Source organism: Trichogramma pretiosum, unplaced genomic scaffold, assembly GCF_000599845.2.
Source record: "Trichogramma pretiosum strain Unisexual culture from Peru unplaced genomic scaffold, Tpre_2.0 scaffold48, whole genome shotgun sequence".
Classification (NCBI taxonomy): domain Eukaryota; kingdom Metazoa; phylum Arthropoda; class Insecta; order Hymenoptera; family Trichogrammatidae; genus Trichogramma; species Trichogramma pretiosum.
In genome coordinates, this window is record NW_019641228.1 from 313451 (window position 1) to 338252 (window position 24802).

A 24802-nucleotide genomic window follows, 5' to 3' on the forward strand; every position below is an offset into this window, starting at 1 on the left:
GTGCAGGCAAGAAAAAGATATATTAAAATCGCATAAAGGAAGGCACTTTATCACGTCACGTGTAGACGATATAAAAATTTCGAGCTTACACTGCGCATACCTATACATAATATCTCAGGCTGCAAGCTCGGATCAAATTCTAGCATTCATACATCACAGGAGCGCGCGCAAGCGCCTTGCTATGTGCACATGTAATATTATGTATAGTGGCATGGGACCTTCGATCGGCTCATCTCTCGAGGTGTCTAAGAAGTCGGAATTTTTATTTTCCCTTTGCGCATCTCGCGGCGAATCTCGTTAACTTTTCAATTTACATTTCGTCTCGCGCTACAAGGGCTCGAGCTACGCGATATCTTCTTTTCTCCGCTCATACCCATCCATAAATCAAGCATATTGCGAGCACATATCGTGCGCGATTTTCACATTCGCATAGCGGGAAATGATATAATAGGCGGAAGCATGCGTATGCATGTGTGTACAGTACAAGTAGATACACGCGTGCCGCTGCAGAGCAAAAGTGACACCGCAAACAGATCGTAGGCACATTAAGTAGGATTGGTAACGCCATTCCATTAGTGCGAGCTGCATAGGGGGTGCACGAGGATCGCTCGGCGCCTCTTCTCTGCACGCACATGCACGCACGAGCACATTATACATAGGCATGCAGGCACACGAGAGCCACAGAGCCACATGTTATTTTACACAGTGTTGTGCAAATATCTACGCAGCTGCTATGTATATATATAACGCGCATGAGCGCGAATGTTTGCTTAAATACAAAACAAGCTCGCGCGTATATCCAAGGCATATTATTCAACTGTTCTGTACAATGTATGCGTAGACCCCGTGCGCGCACGCGATGTTTACGAGCTTTATTCCATTTGTACTCTGAACGGTAAATTTGCGTAAAAAGTAGATTAACGATGTGCTCGACCAAGGTACAGCTTTATTTTTCCGGCTATAACGGCTGAGCTCTCTTTTAAATCTATCGTGGTGTCGGCTGGTGCAAGCTCAAAGGGCTACACAACTTTCATATAAATCAATTAAGCAAGTAAAACAATGACGTCGATGATAGCTCATTGAAACTCCATAATGCACTAACTCGCGCCTTGTTTGTATAATCTGTATGTATATTATACGCGAGAGGCGGCGGCTACCGTATATATATGTATAGAGAGAGAGAGAGAGAGAGAGACAAGTTTGAGAAGTACATTTGCTATATAATGTCTATATAGATGCCTTGTATAATGAAGGAGCCCGAGTTGGCGCGCATATAGCACATCATCAAGAGAGCATGACACTCGATGCATGGCAAGCTCTCTATACCTCTATACATATGTACATAGGCGGCATATGTCATGCGCGTGCCTCCTTTCGATATTATATACATACGCACTTAATAAATGTGACAGACGCAGCTGCACGTGTGCTTGTGGCGCACGTATCGAGCGAATTAGGATTTTAACTCATTTACCCATGGCTGCAGTACGGCACGAGTAATTAACGCGTACGCTGGTCATTAAAGTGCAATTTATATTATACGGGAATTTTCGAGGTCATAAGAGAGATCCGATCGGCGGGCGAAATTTCAAGTTTACATAATCGATCGCTCGCAAGTGCGGAGCGAGGAGGCGCTTTTAAGCGCACGTCGAGAAGAGAAAGAGATTCTGAAGCGGAGCAAAAAAGAAGACGAGACGATGATATTATAGCCGAGTCGAAAATAGCAAATCGCTTTAGACATTATTCAAAGCGAGGAAAGTGCGCGGAGCTTTTCCGGCGCGCACTCAAGAAGTACGCCAAATCCGAATGCGGGACGGCCGAAGCTTTGCGCGCGGATAAGTTTTGCTCGCGTAAAGCGATACGCGGGGCTTTCTTCCACGGGCGCCTTTCAAGACGCGCGCGCATCTTAATACACCGTGGTAGGAGCAGCTGCAACTCTCTTGCTACCCCCGAAAACGGGAGATTATTTTCATTAGCTTTTAAATTTATCGAGCAATACTGTATTATTACAATATGTACACGGTGCTCTCTGAGGAAAATATGTACACTAGCTGCACTCGGGGGTATATTAAATCCACGCTTCGGATGATTTGGCTTCACGGCGAAGATACATTAATAACTTTTGGCGAATACGTTGTTCAACGGCTGCCACGAGCTCGGCAAAGTTCGCCCGCAGTAGCGAAGATTCGTTATACGAGTGTTGAATACTTGGTCAAGTTTACAGCTCGATGCGGCTATATAGCTGTAGTATAAGCGAGTCGCAATTCCCGGGCTACCTAGAACACGTATAGAGCAGGCCAGGTCGAATGTACGCCAATTACCCGGAGCCCTGTACAAGAGGACCGGACTCTCTATGCAATATCCAGTCGCTAAAAGCTCCAACTTGCGCGCTCATAATAATCAATGCGCGTAGATAGCGCTATATCTATAGATAGTAGGTATATGTAGCTAGAGGATAACTCACTGCCGTAACGATTTTATCAACCGCAGCCGCTGCGAGCCGCTCGTTGTCGGCCGCGTCCTCCTCCTGCAGCCGAGTGCAGCCCAGATACTTGATGTCGTAGAGCTTCTCCTCGATCGCGACGGCTGCGCTGCCGCTGCCGGTGCTCGTGGCGCTGGTCGTGGTGGCCGACGAGGACGAGGCCGCCTCGTCCTGATCCGAGGCGTTCGTCGGGCTGAGCGTGCAGCCGGTCGTCGGTGTGCCGACGCTGCAGCCCGAGGAGGTTGTGGTCGAGGAGGCCGCGCTGCTCATGGTGCCGCTCATCGTCTGGCCGCCGACCACCACGACGCTCTCGCAGCTGTTGGCTAACGCCCATTCCTCGTTCAGCTCTGCAAAACAAATAACGCATGCGTATATGTAGAGTCAAGGCCTGATTTTATACTCTTGCAGATTTGTAGCATGTGCCCTATAGATAGGCTCGACTAGCGCTATCGGAGCGAGAGAGAGACGGAGAGAATTTCCCGTGAATTTCAATTAATATGTAAATTATCGTACTGAGCGCTGTGCGTGTATCGCGGCCAGCTTTCCACCAGTGCTGGATTTACCATCGTTGTATCCATTTTAATTTGGCCTAATGAATCAACCCACCGATGCTTGTATATACGCATGCCATAACTTTGTTTGCACGAAAGACCAACTTTACCTTTTAATTTCATCAAAGATAAATAATAATGTTTATATACGTATAGGAGCTTGCAGTATGGTTTGCTATAAACCGGCAGAGCTCCAGCCGTTTTTTCAGGCTTAGTATACGGCGTCGCGCGCGCTAAAAAAGCCAACGCGCTCGCACGTAAAAAGCCAAAAAAGAGTGTTTAAGAAAAAAGGACGAGGAAAAAACAAGAAGCAGCTTCGTCGACGACAAAGAGCTTGCAAGCCGCGTGTCTCGTATTTTATCAAAGGGTATTTTATCTCTCTCGCGAATAAACCCGTCTATATGAATGTCTCTTTTCTCTAAGTATACGAGATGTTATGAAAGCCGCGTGCGCCAAGCAAGATGAAGATTTAAAATTGTCCCGCACATTCATTTGTCGTGTAACAAAAATTTATGATTCACATCCGCGTGTTGTACATTTACAATTGAATTAAGCGTGCGGAAGCCCCGCCACAATTGAAATTAATGATGCCGTACACTGAAGAAGGCACGCGATATTTTCATTTTTTTTTTGTATTGAATCGAAAGAAAACAGTGGGTGTACGTGATGACCGGACTCAACGCTTGATTAGACTTGCAACTTCTGAGGTATTATCTCAGCATTAATTAATGCACTTATCGAATTTCATAATTATCGAGAAGTCTATCAGTAAGAAGAAACATAAAGAATTATTTTTATATAACAATTGAATTTCGAACATAACGTTCATTTATCTTAAAGTATTAAATATCTTGAAAAATAATAAAAGTAAAATGAAAACAAATTTTATCAATTACTTCTGTTTTCCATTTATTATTAAAATCAATATAATCAATTTCAATCAAATAAATTTAATTTGTGCCGAGTTAACAACAAGGATTGCTTATTGGAAAAATCGAATGAATAGGTCAATGTGTATATTCATATAACTAATTGGTGATTATTTAGCTGTTATATCGACATCCTTAGAACAAGTGAAAACAGCATTCAACATATAATACATGTGTGTGCGCACGTTTGCCTCGTAAAAGTCCGCACGGGAAATACTAGGAAATAAAGATCGAACGTTACATAAGCTTTTATTGTTCGACCAAGGGTTAGCCTATAGTACCCTGAAGCTTTTTATTATCTTGAAGCTTTTTTTTTTCGTTTTATTACCCATTTTCGTGACCGTGCCGGGGTTAACTCTTTACGTACAGAGCTCGATTTTTGTCGGATGAACATATTTTTAGAGGTACGTGCCGAATATTAAAGCGGATTAAGATGCAGCACTTTCCAGTGATCTGTCATTGTACTTTATTTTTCACTTTTGTCCTTTGACTTTTCAATAAAATACATTGCCTTGAATATTAAAACAAAATGAATAAATCAAACATTTGAAATTTGAAATTTTATTTTGCACGCTTATGCAAAGTTAATGTTGATAGTTTTATCTAAGGTTACAAAAACTTTGAATATTTCAACAATGAATAAATTGTATTTGAATTCATATTGCATTACATTTAAAATTATAATTACAAGAAAATATTAAGATCATACTTTTTATATCATAAGTTATGATTCATAACTTTAGCTTAGAGAAGCCCATACATCCCAAACATAAAATCAATTTATCAAAGTCATCTAGAAATTTAAGTATATTTGCACAACATAGATCTGGTATTGGAAATGGAGTAAGTAAATGTATGATTTCTATCATCATTGGTTTTGCATACCCTGTAATTAAACTTTTAGCAATATAGCCTTTAATTAATGCTCCTATGTGAGGAAACTCTGTAGCAAATTTTTCTGATTTAACAATTGACTTATAATTAGAATTTTTTAGAAGAGCATATGTTTTATCTGGAGATAATCTACAGAGGTCCAAAAGTGATGCATGTGAATTTATTTTAGTTTCCTTGGCGCGTTCAATTTCTTCTCTAAATTTGTCGATATCAGAATAAGGATTTACAAGAGGCACAAATTTGGTCACTAAAGAATGTGACATATGATAAAGATAATATATTAAATCATTATTGATAAACATATTACCAGCATATGTTATCAATAGATATTTAATTAACATTTCTATACTCTTTGCCTTTGAACCAAAAATTTGTTCTTTTGAATTGAGAAAACTATTGTAATAGACTCGAATCAAGGTACCAGAACCTATGAAGTAAAATAAATATTGTCAGTAAGAAACTTTTAAGCAGTTTTGGTATTCTCCACTTGAATCAACTTACCTAATTCCAACAAGTTAATTGGATACATAGAGCTGTCATCAAGATAATAAAATCCATGCAGAACAGACAGCATGTTGTAAGCGTAGCGTTCACTTATTTTGAATCCTTTGCTTTTCAACAATTCAACCATGTCGATGAGATTTTGTACAAGCTCTAAATGCTGCGGGTATCGCTTTCTTCGGCAAAAGAAGCCGCCTTCCAATCTAAGGTGATTCAGGTCATTGTCGTAATTCATGAGCAGCTTTACGGCTTCATAGTTGCAGTAAGACACGGCCATCTGGAGCGGGGTATTTCCATCAGCGTCCTTGGCTCTGGGATCGGCCCCGTGCTCGATGAGCATCTGGATGACCTCGGCGCTGATGTCATCGCGGCTGTATTGCTCGAAATCCTCGTATGTGCAGTACTCCCATCCTTCCCTGGCTAGCACCACGTGTAGTATCGTAGCGCCGGCGTCGTTGACATGTTTCACGTCGGCACCGTGTTCTAGGAATATTTTCAACACTTCTTTTTGAAATTTGTGACGTTTCACAATGCCGCAAAACAGATTGAACATCGGAGAGTTGCCTTCGCTGTCTTTGGTATCGATGTGGCATTTGTGCTGTATGAGCATCTCGACGATCTTCATATTAATATCGTAATAATCTTTTTCCACAACACCTCTTTCGTACGTATGATGGCAGTAAGGCAGATAGTCTAAAGGGTTGTTGCCAGGGATGTTGTTAGGATCGGCGCCTTTTTGAAGCAGCAGCTCGACAGACTCTGGCTGCTCCTCGTTCACGGCCAAATGCAACGGCGACATTTGCCTGCCGCAGTAGAAATCTTGGAAGGGCAGATTCGCGTCAATGCCTTGATCTAAAAATCTGTTCATCATGTCATGGTTGCCAGTGATGCAAGCCGCGTGGAAGTGTGTGAAGCCATGGTCGTCACTGTAATTATAATCGCCAAAGATCTCGAACATCAAGTCGGCTTTGTCGTAGAGTCCGGCCATAGCCGCGATATGCAGGGCAGTCCTGCCGTTTTCACCTATGCCGTCGATCTTAATGCCAGCCCCAACAAGAAACTCGACCACTTCCAATTGACGCTCCCTCTCAGCTTTGATGAGCATCCAGATGACGTCCTCAGGAGTGGCCTCTTGATACTCTTCGGCAAATAGGTCAATGGGGATGAGCTCCACGTTGGACTCGCGGGAAGTCGTCTCGCGCAATACTTTGTCATAGAAACGTTGGCGTTCGGCGTCGTATAAGACTTCAAAATTGCTTCGTTTGAGCGTGATATACGAATCTGAGTCGTCGGGCTCGCCTTCGGCTCGTCGTTTTCTTTTCACCGTCGTTGGAGGTGTATCTTCAGAAAAAATAAAAACGAAATCTTCGTCTGGCTCGACGTCCATCATGGCACACTCCACTTGCATTTTTTACGCGCGAAACACAATACACTAAAGGCACGAAGGATTGATAGTTAGCAGATGTTTCCGACTTGGTCAGCCCGACATACTATCTGGTCTGAGTAATTCGTTATTCCTTGCTTGGTCTCCCTTCCAAACTAACAAAATATATTACAACCGCGGCGTTGTATCTGCCACCTTTAGATGAAATTGGGGGTATCAAAAATAGCCTACCTGGCACCTACAGCGCGGTTCGTCATAACTCAAAGCATATGCCATAACCGCCGTGGTCGTGGAGTGCCGATGACGCCCCCTGCTGTTAATATTCATAATTCGTATAACGACTGCACCGTCACGCCCTCTAGTGTCGTGGAACACAATCCGTTTCAATTCGGACAAGTCACTTGACAGCCTGTTAGGCCTGTCTGCACGATTTTACAAAAGAAAAAATGTTGAGCAAATGGTTTATGGAGATTAAAATTTTCAAAAAAGTATCGAAATAATGTCAAAGTAAATCTAGAACGTTTAAAAAAGATTCACAATGTTTTTATATGCTGTTAAAAAAAAGTTTCGATAAATAATGATTATCAACAAATTCACGTATGTAATTGATTGTAAATTGGTTGTAATTTTTCATCGATAAAGTTGTATCAAGTATCTCATCAGCTAATTGTACCAGTCTCTTTCAAAGTCTTTTTCGTCTCTTGACTACGCAGGTTGAAGAAAACCGGGACGCTACCGTGACGCTTGATTTGAAATTCGACAGTTCGAAACGGCCTCTATATAAACGTAACAACCCCCCTGAAATTACTTTTAACGCCAAGTGCGGGAGGGTTTCGACGCGTCATCCTCTTTCCCGCGCCGCACGAGCCCAATCTCGTTTCGCATAATAGCCGATAAGGATGAGTTTGTATGTACATTGTTGGCTTTGCGAATAAATTTGCGCAGCTCTGAAATTGACAAGTGCAATGAACTTGTATGTTGAGCGTAGCCACTCTTGCTTATACCGGTTAATTTTTTTTAATTACTTCACGTAATTGTGCCAAATTTTAATGAGAATTATGTGAAATATTTGTTAATACTTTAAAAGGAAATATTCAATTTCACATATATTCATCTCCAGGATATAATATTTTGACGCGAAAAAAGTATTGCACACATGTTAATCGTAATACTTGAATTTTATAATTTTTGGCGTTGAAGCGTGGATTTAATGCTGACAATTATACATTCGACAGTTCACATGTCGTTTCATTATCACGAAGTAAAAGGTTAAGCTTTTATCATTCATTTATGAATCGTCAAATATTATATTATCATATGTGACAATGGCAATGAATCGTCGCAAGAAAGACGACAAACGAGTTTGCATAAATTTTAAACGCCATTCACGCGCTCTACGTATGAAAAACGCACAAATGGAATTTTTGCATATGTATACGTGCGCACGTACGTTCGATTATGAAAATGAAATTTACATGCGCAATTGCGACCACACAAAATGTACAGAAATTTTTTTCTTGGGCTTTTATTTTATATATACCCCGCGATGCAAATGGAAATAATGTAGCGAAATCAAGGCAGTAGATTGGAATGTTTAGCTCCTGAAAAAACAATAATTTTTTTACAAAAGTTGAAAAAAATAAAATGAGCTAAATTTTAGTGGTTTTCTGTCAAAAAATGTTTATCATCCATTTGGTCTGACAATTAATACAGCCACGCGTTGGGAAAATGCAAACATTAATCGCGAGCATTGTGTTCCCGAAATACTAATCTTTCCTGCGCGCTGGAAATTCTGTGTGTCTGTTTCGTCGTTTGACATGCGGCCCACGCGCGCATCGAGCTCATCTGGAAAATTATGTACTCGGAGATTAAAAATATGAAGCACTGCTCGACGTACATGTCAACGAGGACCATTAAGATTTCAGGGCAATATGAAAATTATCGATCCGAGCGCGTCGTGATAAAAACTTCATATGGGTAATACAAGCCAGCTCGAGAGCGTCAAAGTGCAGTGCGCGTAAATAGCATAGGTGGCAATTAGTTGATCAAAGAGTAATCGTGTTCATTGTAATTACAGGAGGGATACGTCGTGCGCAGAGCTTAGAGTTGACCGATGACAATGACGAGATACGTATTTATTTTTAATGACGGATCTTTCATTATCGCGTCGGGCTATCTCTTTGACTTTTCCGCTTTTTCGTTGGAAAAGTCTGCGCAGTGACTGTGCAGCCCCTCATATGAGAGGCATTTTAAATCAGCGTTGACTTTTCCCATGGCGCGAAACTTTGGCGCGTGGAATTCGTACACGAATTTAGCCTCTCGAAGCCGCAGAACATCTATCTCTCGCACTCTTACAGAAAGTTTGAAAAACTAATAAATTTCTCGCGTACGACACGTACATGCTTTTCACTCCTCCCTCCCTCCCTCTTTCTCCTTCTCTTGGAAAGTGTCAGCAGCTTACGCAGCGTGCCTGCCTAGTTGAGAAAAGCTTGATTCAATTCTATAATAGAGAAGTTCTCTCTCTCTCTCTTCATCGGCGTCTGCTCTGTTCAATGCAAATGTGTCGGCTGCAAGTGTGAAAGAGCTTGTGCGAGTGAAACTCGCAGCCGAAGCCACAGCAGCGTCTTGGCTCGCAGCTCGAGGACATTAGCTCCCGACGACTTCAATTGGAGATAATCGACGTGTAATTATCATTGATCCTGTAAGAAGCAGCAGCAGCAGCAGCAGGTCGAGGTACGAGGCCGTAGCTAATATAATTACTCGGCGAGCAGCACATGTACGCCACATGTGCACTGCACGGCTTACGGTCGACAGAATTCAAGCGTAATTTTGGCGCTTCTGCTGCGTACAGCGGGAATCTCCGTCGTATAATAGCGGCATAATCACCGCTGCGGCGACTTAGGATTTACAAAATATCGATCGCAGTCCAGTCCAGCTCTTGAGCTTGTATGCATACTTGGCTGTGCGGCGCACACAGACACGCGTACATTGGAACGATCAAAATTTGCTGTCGAGGCCGAACGACGAATAAAATCAGCGGCATCATTCATGCGTTGAGTGAAGCGAGCTGTCGCGTGTAGCCCTCCAACACACACACACACACACACACACACACGCACACGTACCGCACGTGCTGGAATATATCGATTTCGAATTTATCAAGTGTCCACCCCGGCGCGAGGCGATTAATTTCTCGCGAGTCATTTCGCGCGACGAGTTCCGAGTTGCCAACATGGCTCGGCTCGCTCGGCTCTCCCTGAAAAATATGAAAATACGAGACCACATTTTGCCGAACGAGAACTTGGAGCCGCGTAGTGCAAAAAATCGGCCTTTTCTCTGCGCCCGGCGACGCTTTAATTGCAGCTTTTATGTACTTTATAGCCGAGTTAGGTAAGCGTGCCTCGTCGAGTAGCTGCGAAAATGTGCACTCGCTCGAGAATCATCGATATTATATATACACGTAGTTATACGAAATGTGCAAGTGCTGCTGCCGGTGTATCGCCCGAACCCACAAGAGATGTTGATTTTTTTATGTACATTTGCAATTGAATTTTCTACTGGCTGCGCGTCGTGCATGGAAGTGAATAAGTTTTCCCACATAGTAATACCTGCGAAGCAAGATGCAACCACGTCAAAAAAAATTCATACATTTCCCAGGCAGCTTGACGTGTTCCTCGTTCAACGTAATCCCTGCGTACATACATTATATAATAATTTCTAAAAAGTTTTTTAATCTTTGAGTATATAGCATTTTCCAGCTTTTTCGCTCTTTTTTTGCCCCGGAGCAGCTGCTCTGGTCTGCAGAATTACGTGCACGTCTTGTTAATCGCTCGACTCGCTTGAGAAGCGCTCGAAATATATATTATAAATATAATTCAAACTAAACATTCATGCAAGCTTGGTTAAATAATGCACGTTAAATAATTTAATACCATAGTAGGTGCACACGGTTGCATTAATCTACTGGCACACACTTGCGTGCATATCCGACTAAAACCTCGCGGATGCGTCGCAGAATACACACTACACATTACGCTCGTTTCTACTCTCCGTTTCTACGCACACGCATACACACACCTACATTAATACATTAATAACTATATATATTGTATATTATATGCGCAGCACTAATTAACATGCGATTATATATTATTTCCTCAACTTTGCCCAAGAGCCCAAAATGCTTATAATGAATTAGAAATTTCCTCTGGTCCCGAGCGCTATGCTCGGCCGCTCCTAAAGCTCAAAATGTAATTTTAATTAAAATCTCCGGTCTCGTCAACTTCTTGGAGTAAGACAAGCAAAAAAAAACAAAAGAAAAATACTGCGTGCATCCTAAATTCCAGCCCGCCTCTTAGTTTCATATAAACATCTACCTGCACGAAATACACTGGACGGATTAAGACGCGCGAAACTTTGGTCTGTTGACGCTGCATGTCTTTTACTTTGATGCATATTATGACCTTTGACTTTTTATCGTCATTTTTTTCTTTTGCCAAAACCCTGGACGAAGATAAAAGACGGAATTTATGTTGCAAGAATTTTCCGTGCCTATATGCGAGTTGCAGATACCACGCATGCATGCGGTTTCCACTGTCTATTCATATAGGCCATACCCTTTGTCCTTACACATGCAAAACGGCAGAAACGAAAGAATACATATATCTTTTATGATGCTGCCGTCGAGCAATATACATATATATTTTTTAAGAACGAGTTTTTCGCGCGTATATATTCAAAAGCAGTCCCTATCGCGCTCCTTTCACAAAGGAATCCCTGCACTGGCGCGTTTCGTTTTTACTCTTTCTTATCGAAACCAAAAATACCGACGCGTCTATGTTTTTTTTTTATATCACGTTTCTTTCACAAGGAGTGTGTAAAATAAATCGAATCCCCACAAGTCATTTATCGTGAAAAATAAATTTATACGATACAGCGCGGAAGAGCGATATTTTACACATGATTGTACTGGGGTCTCAAAGCATCCGTCTACTCTTGTCTGTGGTGACAGAGAAATTTTCTGGATAATGTAGTTATTTAGGGTTTTCCAAAAAGGAGATATTAATGAAAGTTCATTAGAATCTCTGGTTACGAAATTCACTTTTACACTAGTCACAAAGCTTTCTCTATACGAAGTCATCAGCGCGCGTAGATCCCTTTGTTCAGTCTAGTTTATGTACACAGTGGAAGTTCAATAGTTCGAATCAATTCGAAGTCAATTTCATGCCCTTTACAAAAATCCTCATCTTCTTTTGTTTAATTTGAATTTCCTCTCAAGTTTACTTGTAATATAATTGAAACAAAATTCCACTTTCTTAACAACCTGATTTTAAATGTGTGTGAAAAACTCTATCCTCTTTTAATTTCTGAAGAAACAAATAAACTATGTACATTTCACATCACATATACAAATATAGTAGAATAAAAAAAATGTGGAATAGACATTTTGATATTGTTATTTTCGTAACTTGAATAAATATCAATTATTACTTCTTCGGTTACGGAAAATTACGAAGTGAAATATAAAGAAAAAGAAAAAAATAAATATGTAGGAAAATAGTAGATAAGTTGAGTTCTTTTAAAAAAACATATAGAACTACGGGTAATGAAGTTATTTACGGAACGTCAAAATATATTCTATTTGCTTCATTAGCTGTGGATGTTTATTTACCGTGCTCGATACCTTTCCTCACGCGCAAACTCTTCGTCTCATTAATTTCGATAATTTCCATCTTGCAGCCGCAATTTAATAAAATATCGTTCAAATTTCCCGCATTTTTGGGTCAAAAATTTATAGGGCAAGATAAATTTGCTTTGAGCGTGTGGTTCACGTCGTTTTTATGTATACATTAATGCGAGATTGAAGCTTTACAGCACAAAAGATGGCTGTGAGTATTAATTGCGCAGAGTAGTTACTATTGTAGAGTTTACCAGTCTTTTAACTGCTTGTATAGACTCGAGAGAAAGAGTGAATTTACCTCGTTATGATACGTCACTAGCCCCACTTTGAAATAATAACGTACAATAATTTCGAGATAAGTCATTACGCGAAAATACTCTTGTCTCGTTCAAAAAGACTCGACAAATGTAGTTGCAGCAGACTTATACTTTTGGGATAATGATCTGTAGCGTCGAGCACTCGGCGCGCTTTTAGCTAACGAAGAAAATTTAATCATTTTAATTATATTTACAGGCGCGCGCCTCGCCTCCATCGTGTAAGTTATATTGTTGATTTGCACAAAAAGTCGACGCAGCGTCGTCCCTGTAGAGCCTCGAAGAATAGAAAGCTAACCCGAAACACACACACCTTTTGCGCCGCGGTGAAAGCTGCCATCTCCGTTTGTTTATTACTTCCTTGTAAGCGCGCAGCGTAACCCCCTTCCTGCAGAGTTGAGCGCAGCTTCGGAAGGGAGAAGAGGGCGAAGGGATCGCTAAATGGGCAACTTATTTGACTTCTTATTTTAGCCTCGCTGCGGAGAAAAAGATAGAAGCGAATTTATGTGCTCCACTCGCGCAGGTGGCACACAGGGAAGACTCCGCAGGGAGGAGGGGTAAAGAAAAATTGCCTTTTAAGAGGTAACGAAAATTATTACCCAGCTCGTAATTTCTTTTGTTTTTCCTGTACTCGCAGCGCAGCCACGCGCTTTTCCTATCTCTCTACGTGTGCGTGTATATAATGCAAATAACTGCCGCCGATCGAGCGTAAAATGCGTTCAATAGGGGATTCGGAGCACGAGTTAGCTTTTAAAATTTATAAGACATTGGCTTCGATTCGCGCGTACACACACACACAGTCATGTATAAAGTAGTTGATTGTCGATCGAACTTCGGGTCGCGTTGTATAGCTATTAGATACATGCGCAGCAGCTTCTGTGTTATACCAAACTAACTTGCAGCAGTCACCGTATAGTAGTCGTAGTAGTAGCAGCGCTCGGAGGAGGATAATGACTATCGAAAGCGATGCGGCACGTCGAGCACTGCTCGTTCAATCGCGTCTCTCTCTCTCTCCCTTAACTTTTGTTAATTCGTTTGGATAATTCGTTGCCTCTGTTTTGCAAAAGCTCGACACTGCAGCAGTCTAAATCTATTATACTTCCCATTGAATGCTTGCTTCGTGAATACCTACACATACGAACGAAAGACAAGAGAAAATATGTTTGGCTTGCGATATATGTGTAGCGTCGATAGAGTTAAAAATGGCCTACACGTACATCGGGTGCGTTCGTAAATTATTAAGTCTTTTATAGCAGAGCGCAGGCTTTTTGCATAACGATTCTGTGTGTTTGTGCGCGTATAAAGAGAGAGACAGAAAGAATGAAAACAACGAATAAATCAGGAATAACATTTTTATCGCCGCTTGAGAAATCCCACGTAAATAATTTCTACTTGTTCGGGTGCTCTCTGCCCCTGAGCACGCTGTTATTTACCTTTTACTTCAGCATCAAATCGCTTTTGTAAATTTTGTGTATAACTGTATATACTTTTCGCGAAAATCGTCGCACTATACTCAAAGTTATATTTCGCTCAAAAGCTGCCGTGGATAAAAAATAAATAAAAAAAAAAGTAAAAATAAAAGCTACGCAACCGTGCGCACGGGCACGCGACACAAACAGGAGCAGCAGCATCGATGGAAAACGTAACGAAGCTGAGAGAGATTGAGTTTATTGATTTTTGTAAATATAAGATTTTTCTATGAAAAGATGTGACGAGGATAAATATTTATATCCGCTTAAATAAATATTTCATAGGCTGAACAAGATAAAATTTATTTTTCTCTAAAACGAACGCATCAATTCAATTGGATGTTGGAAAATTTTTCTAGAGCTTTAAAAGCTTTGATCGCTTACTTTGTAATTGAAATTTGCAAGGGTAACACAATTTTGCAGGCCACAATTTCTTAATTAAGTTGATACCATAAGACAAACGCTCAAACTTTTATTTTAACTGTTGCATTTGGCCGTAAAAATAATTTTCAATAAATTTGAATAAATCTCTTCCAAGTCATCATGAATATTTTTGGATAATTCTTTCCTCTAATTCTCGCCAACCTATTTATTATCTGCCGAGTACAGCTTGGCTATTATCTCGCCTTGGTGCTGAAATTTCTCATCCTAAAAATGCCCATAATGCGCCCCAGTCATATATATAAGGCACAATTCGCAGAGACTTTCGAAGCGCGTCTCAAGAGGTATAAAAGTGAGAAAAGGCTGCTCACTCGCTCGCTCGCGCGCACGTAATTAGAGAGAGAGAGCGAAAAAGCTCAATGACTAAAAACGTCCGTATATACATTTGTAAGAAAAGTCTCGAGTCGCCCATTCTCGGAGCCCAGTACAGAATTATATAGAGCATCGCAGTGTGTAGCAGCAGTAGCAGCAGAAGCACGAGGGCTGAAGAAGGAAGAAGGAAGAAAGAGAGTGGTAAAAAAGCTTTTGTCTCCAGTAGAGACAGGTTTCTGTCTTTTATCTCGTTTTGTGCGGCGCGCGCTCGCGCGCGAGAGAGCTTGCGCATGCACCGCTTGCAAAGGTAGTATTTCTCACGCTCTTTTTCTTCTTCTTCTTCTACTTCTGCTCTCTTTTTTTTTTCGCTTCTCGAGATGGCTCTTGCGCGCAGGCAATGGCTACATCTACCGCCAGCATCTGGGCAATAAACCTGAGATTTTTATTTTCCGTGTATAGCGCACATGCTCTATGTGTGTATACGAAACGGAAGCTATACGCGCAAAGAGAGCGAGAGACAGAGTAGCTCGTTCTCTCTGAGTAATATCCAGGCGCAACCTGGCTCAGCTTTTACATAAATATGAATTTCGTTTTTACAAGTTGCACAAAAAGGAAAAAAAATGAAAAATTCGCCCAAAGTGATATCTCTCGCTGTAGCTCCTCTAGGCGTTTACAAGATCGCGCGTCCTTATTATACACGCGGTGCGCACTGACTCTTTCATTTCGCTTGGCTCCTGCGAGAGAAAATCGGAGACTATGCGAGCTTTTCGAGCTGCTTCGTCTGCAAGCACGACTTTAAATGGATCTTCGGTGCGAAGATTTAATAATAATAATAAATTAACTCAACTCGTATTTTAGCCGTAGGACCGATAGACTTTTGCTACTTCCTGCTGCTACTCGACGACAACGACGACGACGACGACTCTTGTTCTCAGCTTAATACTCACTTAGCTCAAGTCAAACATAATAAGAAAACTTTTAAAATGAAAAAGTCAGCGCCGCGCGCTGAAAATGGAAGTATAATAAACTTCGTTTTCAAATACTGTGCGTTGAGCTTTATGTACACAGTAATATTGTATTCATGTGCCCGGTCACTGCCACTCTCGTGCGCGAACGTGTCGAAAGCTCGCCGCTAATCGCGTGACGAGCATATCGTCGATTCTTATCACGTGCTCTCGAGTCGCGATATAATAATTATCATAATAATGCGCCATGAGTATGTGTGCGTATGAAGAGTGGATCGAGAGGGCTACACATGCGTCTGCCCGATTGGATGAACACGTGCATAACGATAATGTTGAGGGCTTTTACGACCCTTGTGTGCGTATAGTCGTTGGAACGATCATTTCTATGGTCATCGTTGCGCTGCATGCCTAGGCAAATTCAGAATTGTTGGGAATTAATTGTTGTTTTTACGGTTCAAAAATTACTGAAATTGACAGAATTTTACAAGGTACTTTACTTGTAAATACTTTTTACAACTTGTCGCTTTTTTTAATCTCTATATTGCCTAGCGTGTGAAAATCATTTTTATCAACATTGCAGTTGGTACATGAAAAAATTGTATATTTTGTGTGTTTACACGAGTAGAGATTAATGATAATGCACTGAATGCGCAGAAAATAATTTACAAATAAAATGTCGGAATATTTCAGTCTATATTCGAATACTTACACGGAATTAACAAGATATTCACCATAAAAAGTTTAATGAGCTTATGAGAAAAAAAATACAAAAAAATCATTAAAAATTGTGAATCACGAAAGTACAATTGACAGTTTCATTTGTATGGATGTTCTTTTATAAAATGACTCATGTTACATGTACGAAAATGGTGACCGCTTTAGAAACAAAAAAATTGCGGCACAAGCGAATGAATTCATTCGATGAACATTAAAAAAAAAGAACAGTAAAATGATATATTTCTCACAAACAACGCGAGCAAAAAGCAAACAAACGAATAATGAAAAAATACCGATTTTATTTATCTAAATTTCATGGAAACGGTTTTTCCGGGGTACGGTATTTCCCTTGAAATTCAAGCGCAAATTATGAAAAAGTCACGAAACCACGAATGAAATATAAAAGAAAGAAAGGCGAGGCCAATGTTGAAAATGTAGCAATTTTTCGAATACAAATATCCGATTGGTTGTCATACACATTTTCTCGCTCGTTCCTCTCGTTGATTGTGGTACTCAAGATGAATTCTTGTATGATCCCAAACGTCGCATTGTTGTTTGTCCTTTGGCATCTTTATAAATTGCATGTATGAAGCAATTGACATTGTCTCATTTCTGTTTCTCGTAGAAATAAAGCAAAAACGTTCAAATTTGTCTTACATGGCTCTGCTGCACGTACGTAGCAATAGACCGCGTATCGATTTTCATGAAAAAGCAATATCGTTGTTTGATATATTTTATATACCGTAATATTACTCGTCATCGTTGGCATTATATGCACTCAGCCGCTTTGGCGAAATTATTTATTCACTCGGTCGAATAAAATTAAGCCACATTCCAGCAGCGTGCCTAGTGCATAACTACCTCGGTACATATATATAATGGGGAAGCTCTTTGTTATTCAGACGAATATATATAACGCAGCCGAGAGGAGTGCACGCACCCACACGCAGCACAGCGAAGACAAACTACATTACTGGAAATTGTGCGCTAATTCTCTCTCTCTCTCTCTCTGTACGCGTGATTCCTTTGAAATTATTCCGTAGCTGCGCACTGCGTAGTAGTTAGGTGTGTGCCCTCTATACCCCGGCTTTCATCCATACGTGCAGCAGCTTTACAATCGAGATTTTCCCGTCGAGCTCGCGGTGCCTACTGCTGCGCGAGGCATTGCGAGCTTTGGGACTATCTTGCACGAACCACCGAGCCTGCGAGTTCATGGTTACACCTGCTGAATGGCTGAGAGACACCGCATCGATTATATATACATGCATAATGTAGATAGAGAGAGAGAGAGAATGGAGTCGAGAGCTTGCAGCGTACGTCTACGCGAGCACGAGAAATTCGTTATGCCGTACATTAATGACGAAATGTATTTTACTACGAATAATACGCTTGGGAAAATTGAGTTTCGCTGACTTAACTTAATTGATGGATCTTCGTATACACGCAAGTGGCCAGGCCTGAGGTAGTTTGAAGAAAGCAAGAAAATTTATTTTTCTATCTCATACTTTGGTGCTAAGTAAAATATACAAAAGCTCCGGAATCGGCGAGCAAAGAAACTCTCGAAAGCGTATTAAATCGAAAGCCCCTCATATAATGCGTGAGAGGGCTTATATCACGCGGCATATATACATCGAAAGAAAAGAGCGAGTGGCTTTTTTTCACCTTTGATGCTCGAAACGAGAGAGAAACGTAAAAATTCATATGCAGCGCATACCTTTGTGACGTGTCGTGTTTGCTCTCGAGCTCACGCGTACGTCTACGTGGAGTTTATATACATATTTTCTTTGCACGGCATATCGTGTCAGAGGTGGTTCATAGTTTTGATTCAATTAGCTTCAATATCAATAAAAAAACTTCCATTAAAAAAAAGCCAAAAAAGAGGAAAAAAAAATTAATTGCTCGATACGCCAGAGGCAGAAATGTTGGTTTCAAATTCATCTCTCTGCTACGCTTATCTCGTTTGAATTTCATCGTGGGCAAATCACCAACATAATATGTCCGTTCTCGATGGCGCTCCCAACACATCTCTGATCTTCATCAAAATTCGCTCATTTAAGGTACATCCGTGCACATTACGTAGCAACTATAATGCATGTTATATACATATATACGCACGTCGAGTCTGTTCCAAGCTCATGCCCGTACGCTTCATTATCGAACCGTCAGTTTCACGTCCTGCTCTTTGCCTCTTTGGCTTAGTATTATTATCCGCTGTATCGCGATACTATAAAACTTTTCAGTCTGATGTTTATATATCTACATCATCGAGCGAGCATAACAGACAGAGAGAGATACGGACAAGACCAATAGTTGACCATCAAAACCGCAGGCATTTGTCAGCACATAGCAGTAGGTATTGCTCGCGTTCAGTGCTCTCGAAGCGAACCTTGTCTTAACGAACGGATTGCAAAACAAATGTTCTGACCTCTTTTGCATTTTTCCAATTGGCCCTCGGAGTAATTTGTTGGTCTCAGAGAAGCTAGTAAACGATTTGAGAAATTGATTTTTGATTTTCCAAGATGTGTACGCCGCAGCGCATTGCTGATATATTCACATAAGGAGCCGCGAGCCGCAGAGCTTACCCGCGTTAACTTAAACGATGCACGAGACGTGAGATTACTCGGCAATATGCAAGCTGATCTATTTGCTCGATTCCTAAGTTGCGCGCGCAAGACTATAAGCGAACTTTCATTGCGCCTACGCTTGGTGAGCAGAAGCAGTGCGCTGCATGTAGGAATACCGCGGATGCTACGTACCGTGCCTCCGGGCATACAAAAACTCCTTTACCCTCGGCAATTTGATAACGCTCGAAAAACGTGACTTTTGTTGTAGCAACGAAAAATCAAAGTGATTTGAAAATGCTCGTTCGCGAGTTTATGCACCGCAAAACCACGCGAGGAAGCTGCATCGACGTCGATTGATTTGATAGGGCAGTGTAGTCGCACGATGAATTCGCGCAATGCAGGCCACAGCCAATGAAAAAATTCGCCAACTGCAATTAAATTATGAATAAGTTGTAATCGAACTACGAAGCGCGACTATATGAGCAAAAACGCCCAACTACTCCTCTCCGTTTCCTTGCGTATGATGGTGTACAGATAGAGAGAGCGCAATACGGCACGACTAACTATAAGGAAGCAGTGCTCCCTTGCGGTGCGTGTAATATACGATAGACGCCGATGCATGACCTAGTGGTAATCTTTCTGACTTGTAAACTCCATGACGAAAAATATTACAGATGAATTTGCGCGCGCGAAATAGCCCAACATCCCGACCTTTTTCTTTTTCATATTTTTTTCTGTCTCTCTTTTTATATATTATACTCGAGCAAAGATGAGTCAATATACATGCAGCCGAGTATTCAAAATCAATACTGTGCAAATGTATTTGACATCTTAGCGGGTATTTCAAAAAGCGAGAAAAATTCATCCTCGCCCGAGATGTAGCACGGGCCTGTATATCTATGTAGGAGGTAAGAGGCCGAGAGCAGACGTCGGAAACTTCATGGTATGTGTGTTCTTCTCTCTCTCTCCCACTCTCCGACTGTCTTCTCCCCCGGTTTCTCTGCTTTTCTCCAAGAAAATATCGAGAAAATCGTATTTTGCTCAGCTGTTTCGAGATGACGTTTTTTTGCGCATTTCCAAGGGAGCTTGCGGCATGCTGATCGGTAAAACTCTTTTTCTCTCTCTTGTTCGCTTACTCAGTTGGTGATACTATTTTTTTCCTCTCCACGATGTACTTTGCCGTACGCCGTCGGATTTCAGGAACAAAGATCTTACACGCAAACTTTCCGAAAATTGTAATGACCCTTTTTTCCTAAAGAGCCATTCTACATAGAATTTTTCTCCGTAACGGCACATACGGACTCATAATGCTAAAATCAATAATGATTTATAATGAGTAATAGAAAAATATTATTTTAATATCAGTGAATTGGCCAATGCATGAGACATGCGTTTGAAATACTGTAATATTAGTACAATATTGTACATTACGGAGTACAAATTGCAGTTTAAAATTCCATGTAGGATCGCTCTAGGTGAAATTTCACTTCGTACATTAATTGGATACAACTCAAAGAGTAGAACCATGAAAAGCGAGCGAGCGAATAGAATTTTTAAGATATTGCCAAGACTCAAGAGTCAGCTTTAAGTTAAGTAATACTCCCTTCTTCTAACCGTGGAAGAGTAGTGCTCAGTATTCACGTGTCCGAAACATCTGTGTAACGTCTGACGTCGCTATGTCTCTCTCGTACGCGCTCGTCTTGCTCGCGTCGTGCGTGTTAGTGCGGGTTGCTTGATCAAGCAACAAGCTACAGTCTGCAGAGTGCAGACTCCAACCAACAGCGCCACGAAAGTGAATCGTCAGTTTATGTTACGACTCCACAGCGTAAACAAAGAAACATCGCATCGGCTCTAGCAAGTGGCTTTTGTAAAAAAAATTACCAATCTTTTACGTTGCAAGTGACTGTGCTGTTGTGTGTGGTTACGCAGAGTGATGTATATGTACGATGACGACGAAACTGGTGAAAGTTTTTATGACGAAGACGAACACTGGCACGATTCCGATTCCGATGTCGCGGATTACCTCAAAGTTTCAAACTCGGAAACATTGAAGATCCTACGAGAAAGTGTCAATTGGGAGATCGATAAAGAGAGATCTGAGTTTCTTTGTCAATTCAATTCTTTAATCAAAGATTGGGAGGGCCAACTGCCAAATCTTCGATGTATTTTCCGAAGCGAAGAAATTGATTGGCTTCTTACGGAGGATGTAAAGAAGAATAGCTTATTTAGCAGAGTTCCAATCATCGACTTTGTGGTCAGAACTGGCTACAAGGACCAGCCAAAACTTAATCAAGACGGTAAGCCATCGTCGCGTCGTACCACACCACTGCATCATGCCGCAGTTCGGTGCAGTATCTTTCACTGGGACATCGTTCATAATCTTTTTAAAATATACGATAGGTTCGATGTGAACTATACCGACGAGTCAGGCCTAACGCATTTTCATGTGGCCTGCCAGTGGGGCTGTAACGAAGCCGTTGAGAAATTCCTCGAGCTTGGACAGGATCCCAATATCCTCGTTGAAAAAACAGGTGATTCGCCGTTACATTTGGCTGTAGCCACCGATCACACTAAAATAGCCGAGTTGCTGCTGAAAAGTGGCGCCAACCCGAATTCGATCAACAGTGTAGGATATACCCCTTTGCACACTATGAGCAAGAGATTCGTCGATGATTATGTGGCCAATATATTATTCGAGATCAGCGATGAGAAATATCGACCAGTGCAGGTCGATTCTCGGGACGTGGAGGGTAACACGCCATTGCACTTGGCTTTGAAATGTGGCGGTAGGTATTTGGTCAAATCTCTGCTGAGAAATGGCGCCAATCCAAACTTAACCAATGCCGCAGGATCAACACCTCTGCACATTATTTGCAATAGAGAAGAATATTTTGATGCTGACTTGGCGAGATTATTCTTCCTAATCAATGGCAATCTTCATCAGACGTTGCAAGTCGATGCCCTTGACTCGTTGGGCCGGTCACCGTTGCAATGGGCCGTGGCTAATATTTTGCCCTATGAAGTAGATGTACTCTTGAAACATGGTGCTGACCTGTCTAGCTTCGTGTTCCCCACTGAGAGTTACTTTGGAAAAAAATTTGAATCACAGTTAGATGAAGGTTCCCTTAATTTTAAATTGAGACTGGCATCTGCCGCTCTGGCCGTCGCTCATCGTCTTGAGAAAAGAGGATACAAACTGGATCGAAGTGACGCTATGATGATCATGACTTTATTCGACAAGTATGGATTGTTCGAGATATCAATAGATCATGAAAATAGTTGGTATCGTGACGATAATTTTGCGAAGAGAGCGAAAAAAATAATTTTATGTCCGGATCTGTCGCTGTACGACATGATCCAGTTGCAACCCGAAGAGGCGGCTAAACTACTTACATATTCGGACTTCTTCGTGTTTATACACAAGATTTATTCTGACTATTTTCCCGAAAGGCCCAGTGAGATTTGTGCGGTGAATTTACATGGGATAATATCGAGAAGATTTTTCCGACGATGGGGACTGGATTCTTTCTTGGAGCTGACACGCTACCGACTGCCAGTTCTCTGTTGTGAAATGATCATTCAGCTGTTAGTGATCGAAGATTTGTGGCATATTTGCTTGGCGGCTGCAGAACAAAATTCGTGATGACGATTACTGTATTTGTAGTAATTTCTTTTATTTCTGGTGTTATAAAATTTTGCAACTTTTTCATATGATTCAAATAAAAAAATTTTTTAAAAATTTATTATTTTTTTTAAATATATACTGTTTTTTTCGATTAAAAAGTCCATTCGTTGTTATAAAAAATATTTTTACAGCGTATAACGAGCCTTTTGAAGTTAGCGTACACTTTCTATAACAACAACAAAGAGAAATATACATCTATACGTGAAAGCTCGATTAAACTCGTCGACCTCGTTTATTTCTTCTCTCGAAGGTACAAGAAAAAAATGTCCCCCGTACAATATTATCTTCCAGTGGTCAGTGTACACTCGGTCGCGCAGCTCGATTCCGTATACCCACCTACACATCGAAATGAAAAGTCAGAAAGAGAGAGGAGAGAAAAGTTTCGATTCCGAGGCACGGAATGAAACGTATATAGCTGATTGACGACGAAAGAAAATGTATTACCCGAGCTTTGGCATGCTTTTTTTATCACCCGCAGCTTCGACCCGCCTTTTTTTAAGCTTTATTTCGAGATGTTCGATTTCTATGCTTCTACAATATAATGATACATTTTATCGAGATTGCAAAGGACGATAGATTGATTGGATTAGTTGTTGGCTCGAGTGGCCCCCCACCATTACTAATACGATGGGAGAATCTATGGGGTATGTATCTATCATGAAGGGATACGTATATAAATTATACTTTGCAAGTTTTGCTCAAGTTGTTCATTTCTATCTGCTAGCTTCAATCTTTTGAATGAATAATCGAGTCGAGCTGATGTTTTCCGCGCTCGAGCAAAAAGAGGCAATTTTTTTCAACTATAGTCTGACGTTGGCCTCTCGACATCTATAATGAAAAGTTCATTATTTGAAAGAAAAATCCCGCCGAGAGGAAAAAAGCTTCCTTCCTCTTACGTGTATGTAGGCACGTATGTGTGTGCGCATATATACATAGCTAGAGCCGTGCGCCTCGCAAAAAGTACAATCTAAATTCATGATTGTGCACAGGAGTATACATAGAGAGGACTACTTCAAGATTCTTCAGCTAGAGCAGCCATGACGCACGCTGCAGCCGAAAAATCTACTCGACTCGAGGCAAGACGGAAAAATATGTACTCGGGCGTATGTGTTTGTACATGCCATAGTTTTTTTTTTTGCGCGTTGTTTTGAAACTGAGCAAAGGAATACAAGTGGCTACTTTTCCGTTAACTCGTATTACTACTGCAACCAGAGTGCAAGCAAAAAATTCTCCGAGAGGATTGTTTAATTTTTACCTGGCAAAAAGTTTGCCCGGCTAGAGCGCAGCGAAAAAAAGTTGAAAAAAAAAGTAATAATAATAAAAACAAGAGGAGCAAGTGTTCCTTTCTGTGTCCTTTGTGCGGCAGAGAAATACTATATTGAAATCCATTGCTACTTGTTAGTTAGGCCCATTGAGAAGTCAGATATGTCTTATAGATCCGACTGAGAAAGCGCGCGTAAATTCGATTTCGTGTGTAGCGGCAAGCAGAGTTAAGGGAGCCACGGAGAAGGCTCTTTCAATTCTATTTTATGCCTCATTTCTCTTGTACTCAGGGAAATTGCGTTTCTTCACTCCTGCTGCGCTCCTGTTTCGTCTTTCTATATCAATTTTTTATCGCAATTTCATAACTCAGTTTTGCTTTTTTTCTCCATCTCTATCTCTCTCCCTCTCTCTCTCTTTATACATAACATAAGACAGGTGTATGCATGCACTAGGGAAAGGATATTTTTCCGTTTAATAATTCAGCGCCTTATGAAAGATGCATCGAGCGTAAAAATTTTGGCTATGGCATGCAAGACTCGCTTTACATCCGACGAAATTTCTGCGAGCTACATCCTTTTTTTCGCTGACTTATCGATTTATTTGTGAAAAAAAATTTTCTTCCTTGCTCAGACGACTCGCTTGCTCCGTCTC

At 41.1% G+C, this 24802-nt stretch overlaps 1 protein-coding gene across 3 annotated transcripts in view; it reads right to left on the reverse strand.

Moving 5' to 3' along the window:
- LOC106649934 overlaps positions 1-24802 on the reverse strand; it is a 45355-nt gene that overhangs the window by 12505 nt on the left and 8048 nt on the right. For 2 of the 3 annotated variants that reach the window (XM_023458314.1, XM_023458316.1), the window contains exon 2: positions 2465-2829. In XM_023458314.1, coding sequence (XP_023314082.1) covers positions 2465-2829 — 365 coding nt within the window. Of the gene's footprint in view, positions 1-2464; positions 2830-5357; positions 5420-24802 lie in introns of those variants that run through there. The other variant, XM_023458315.1, reaches the window with a different exon arrangement.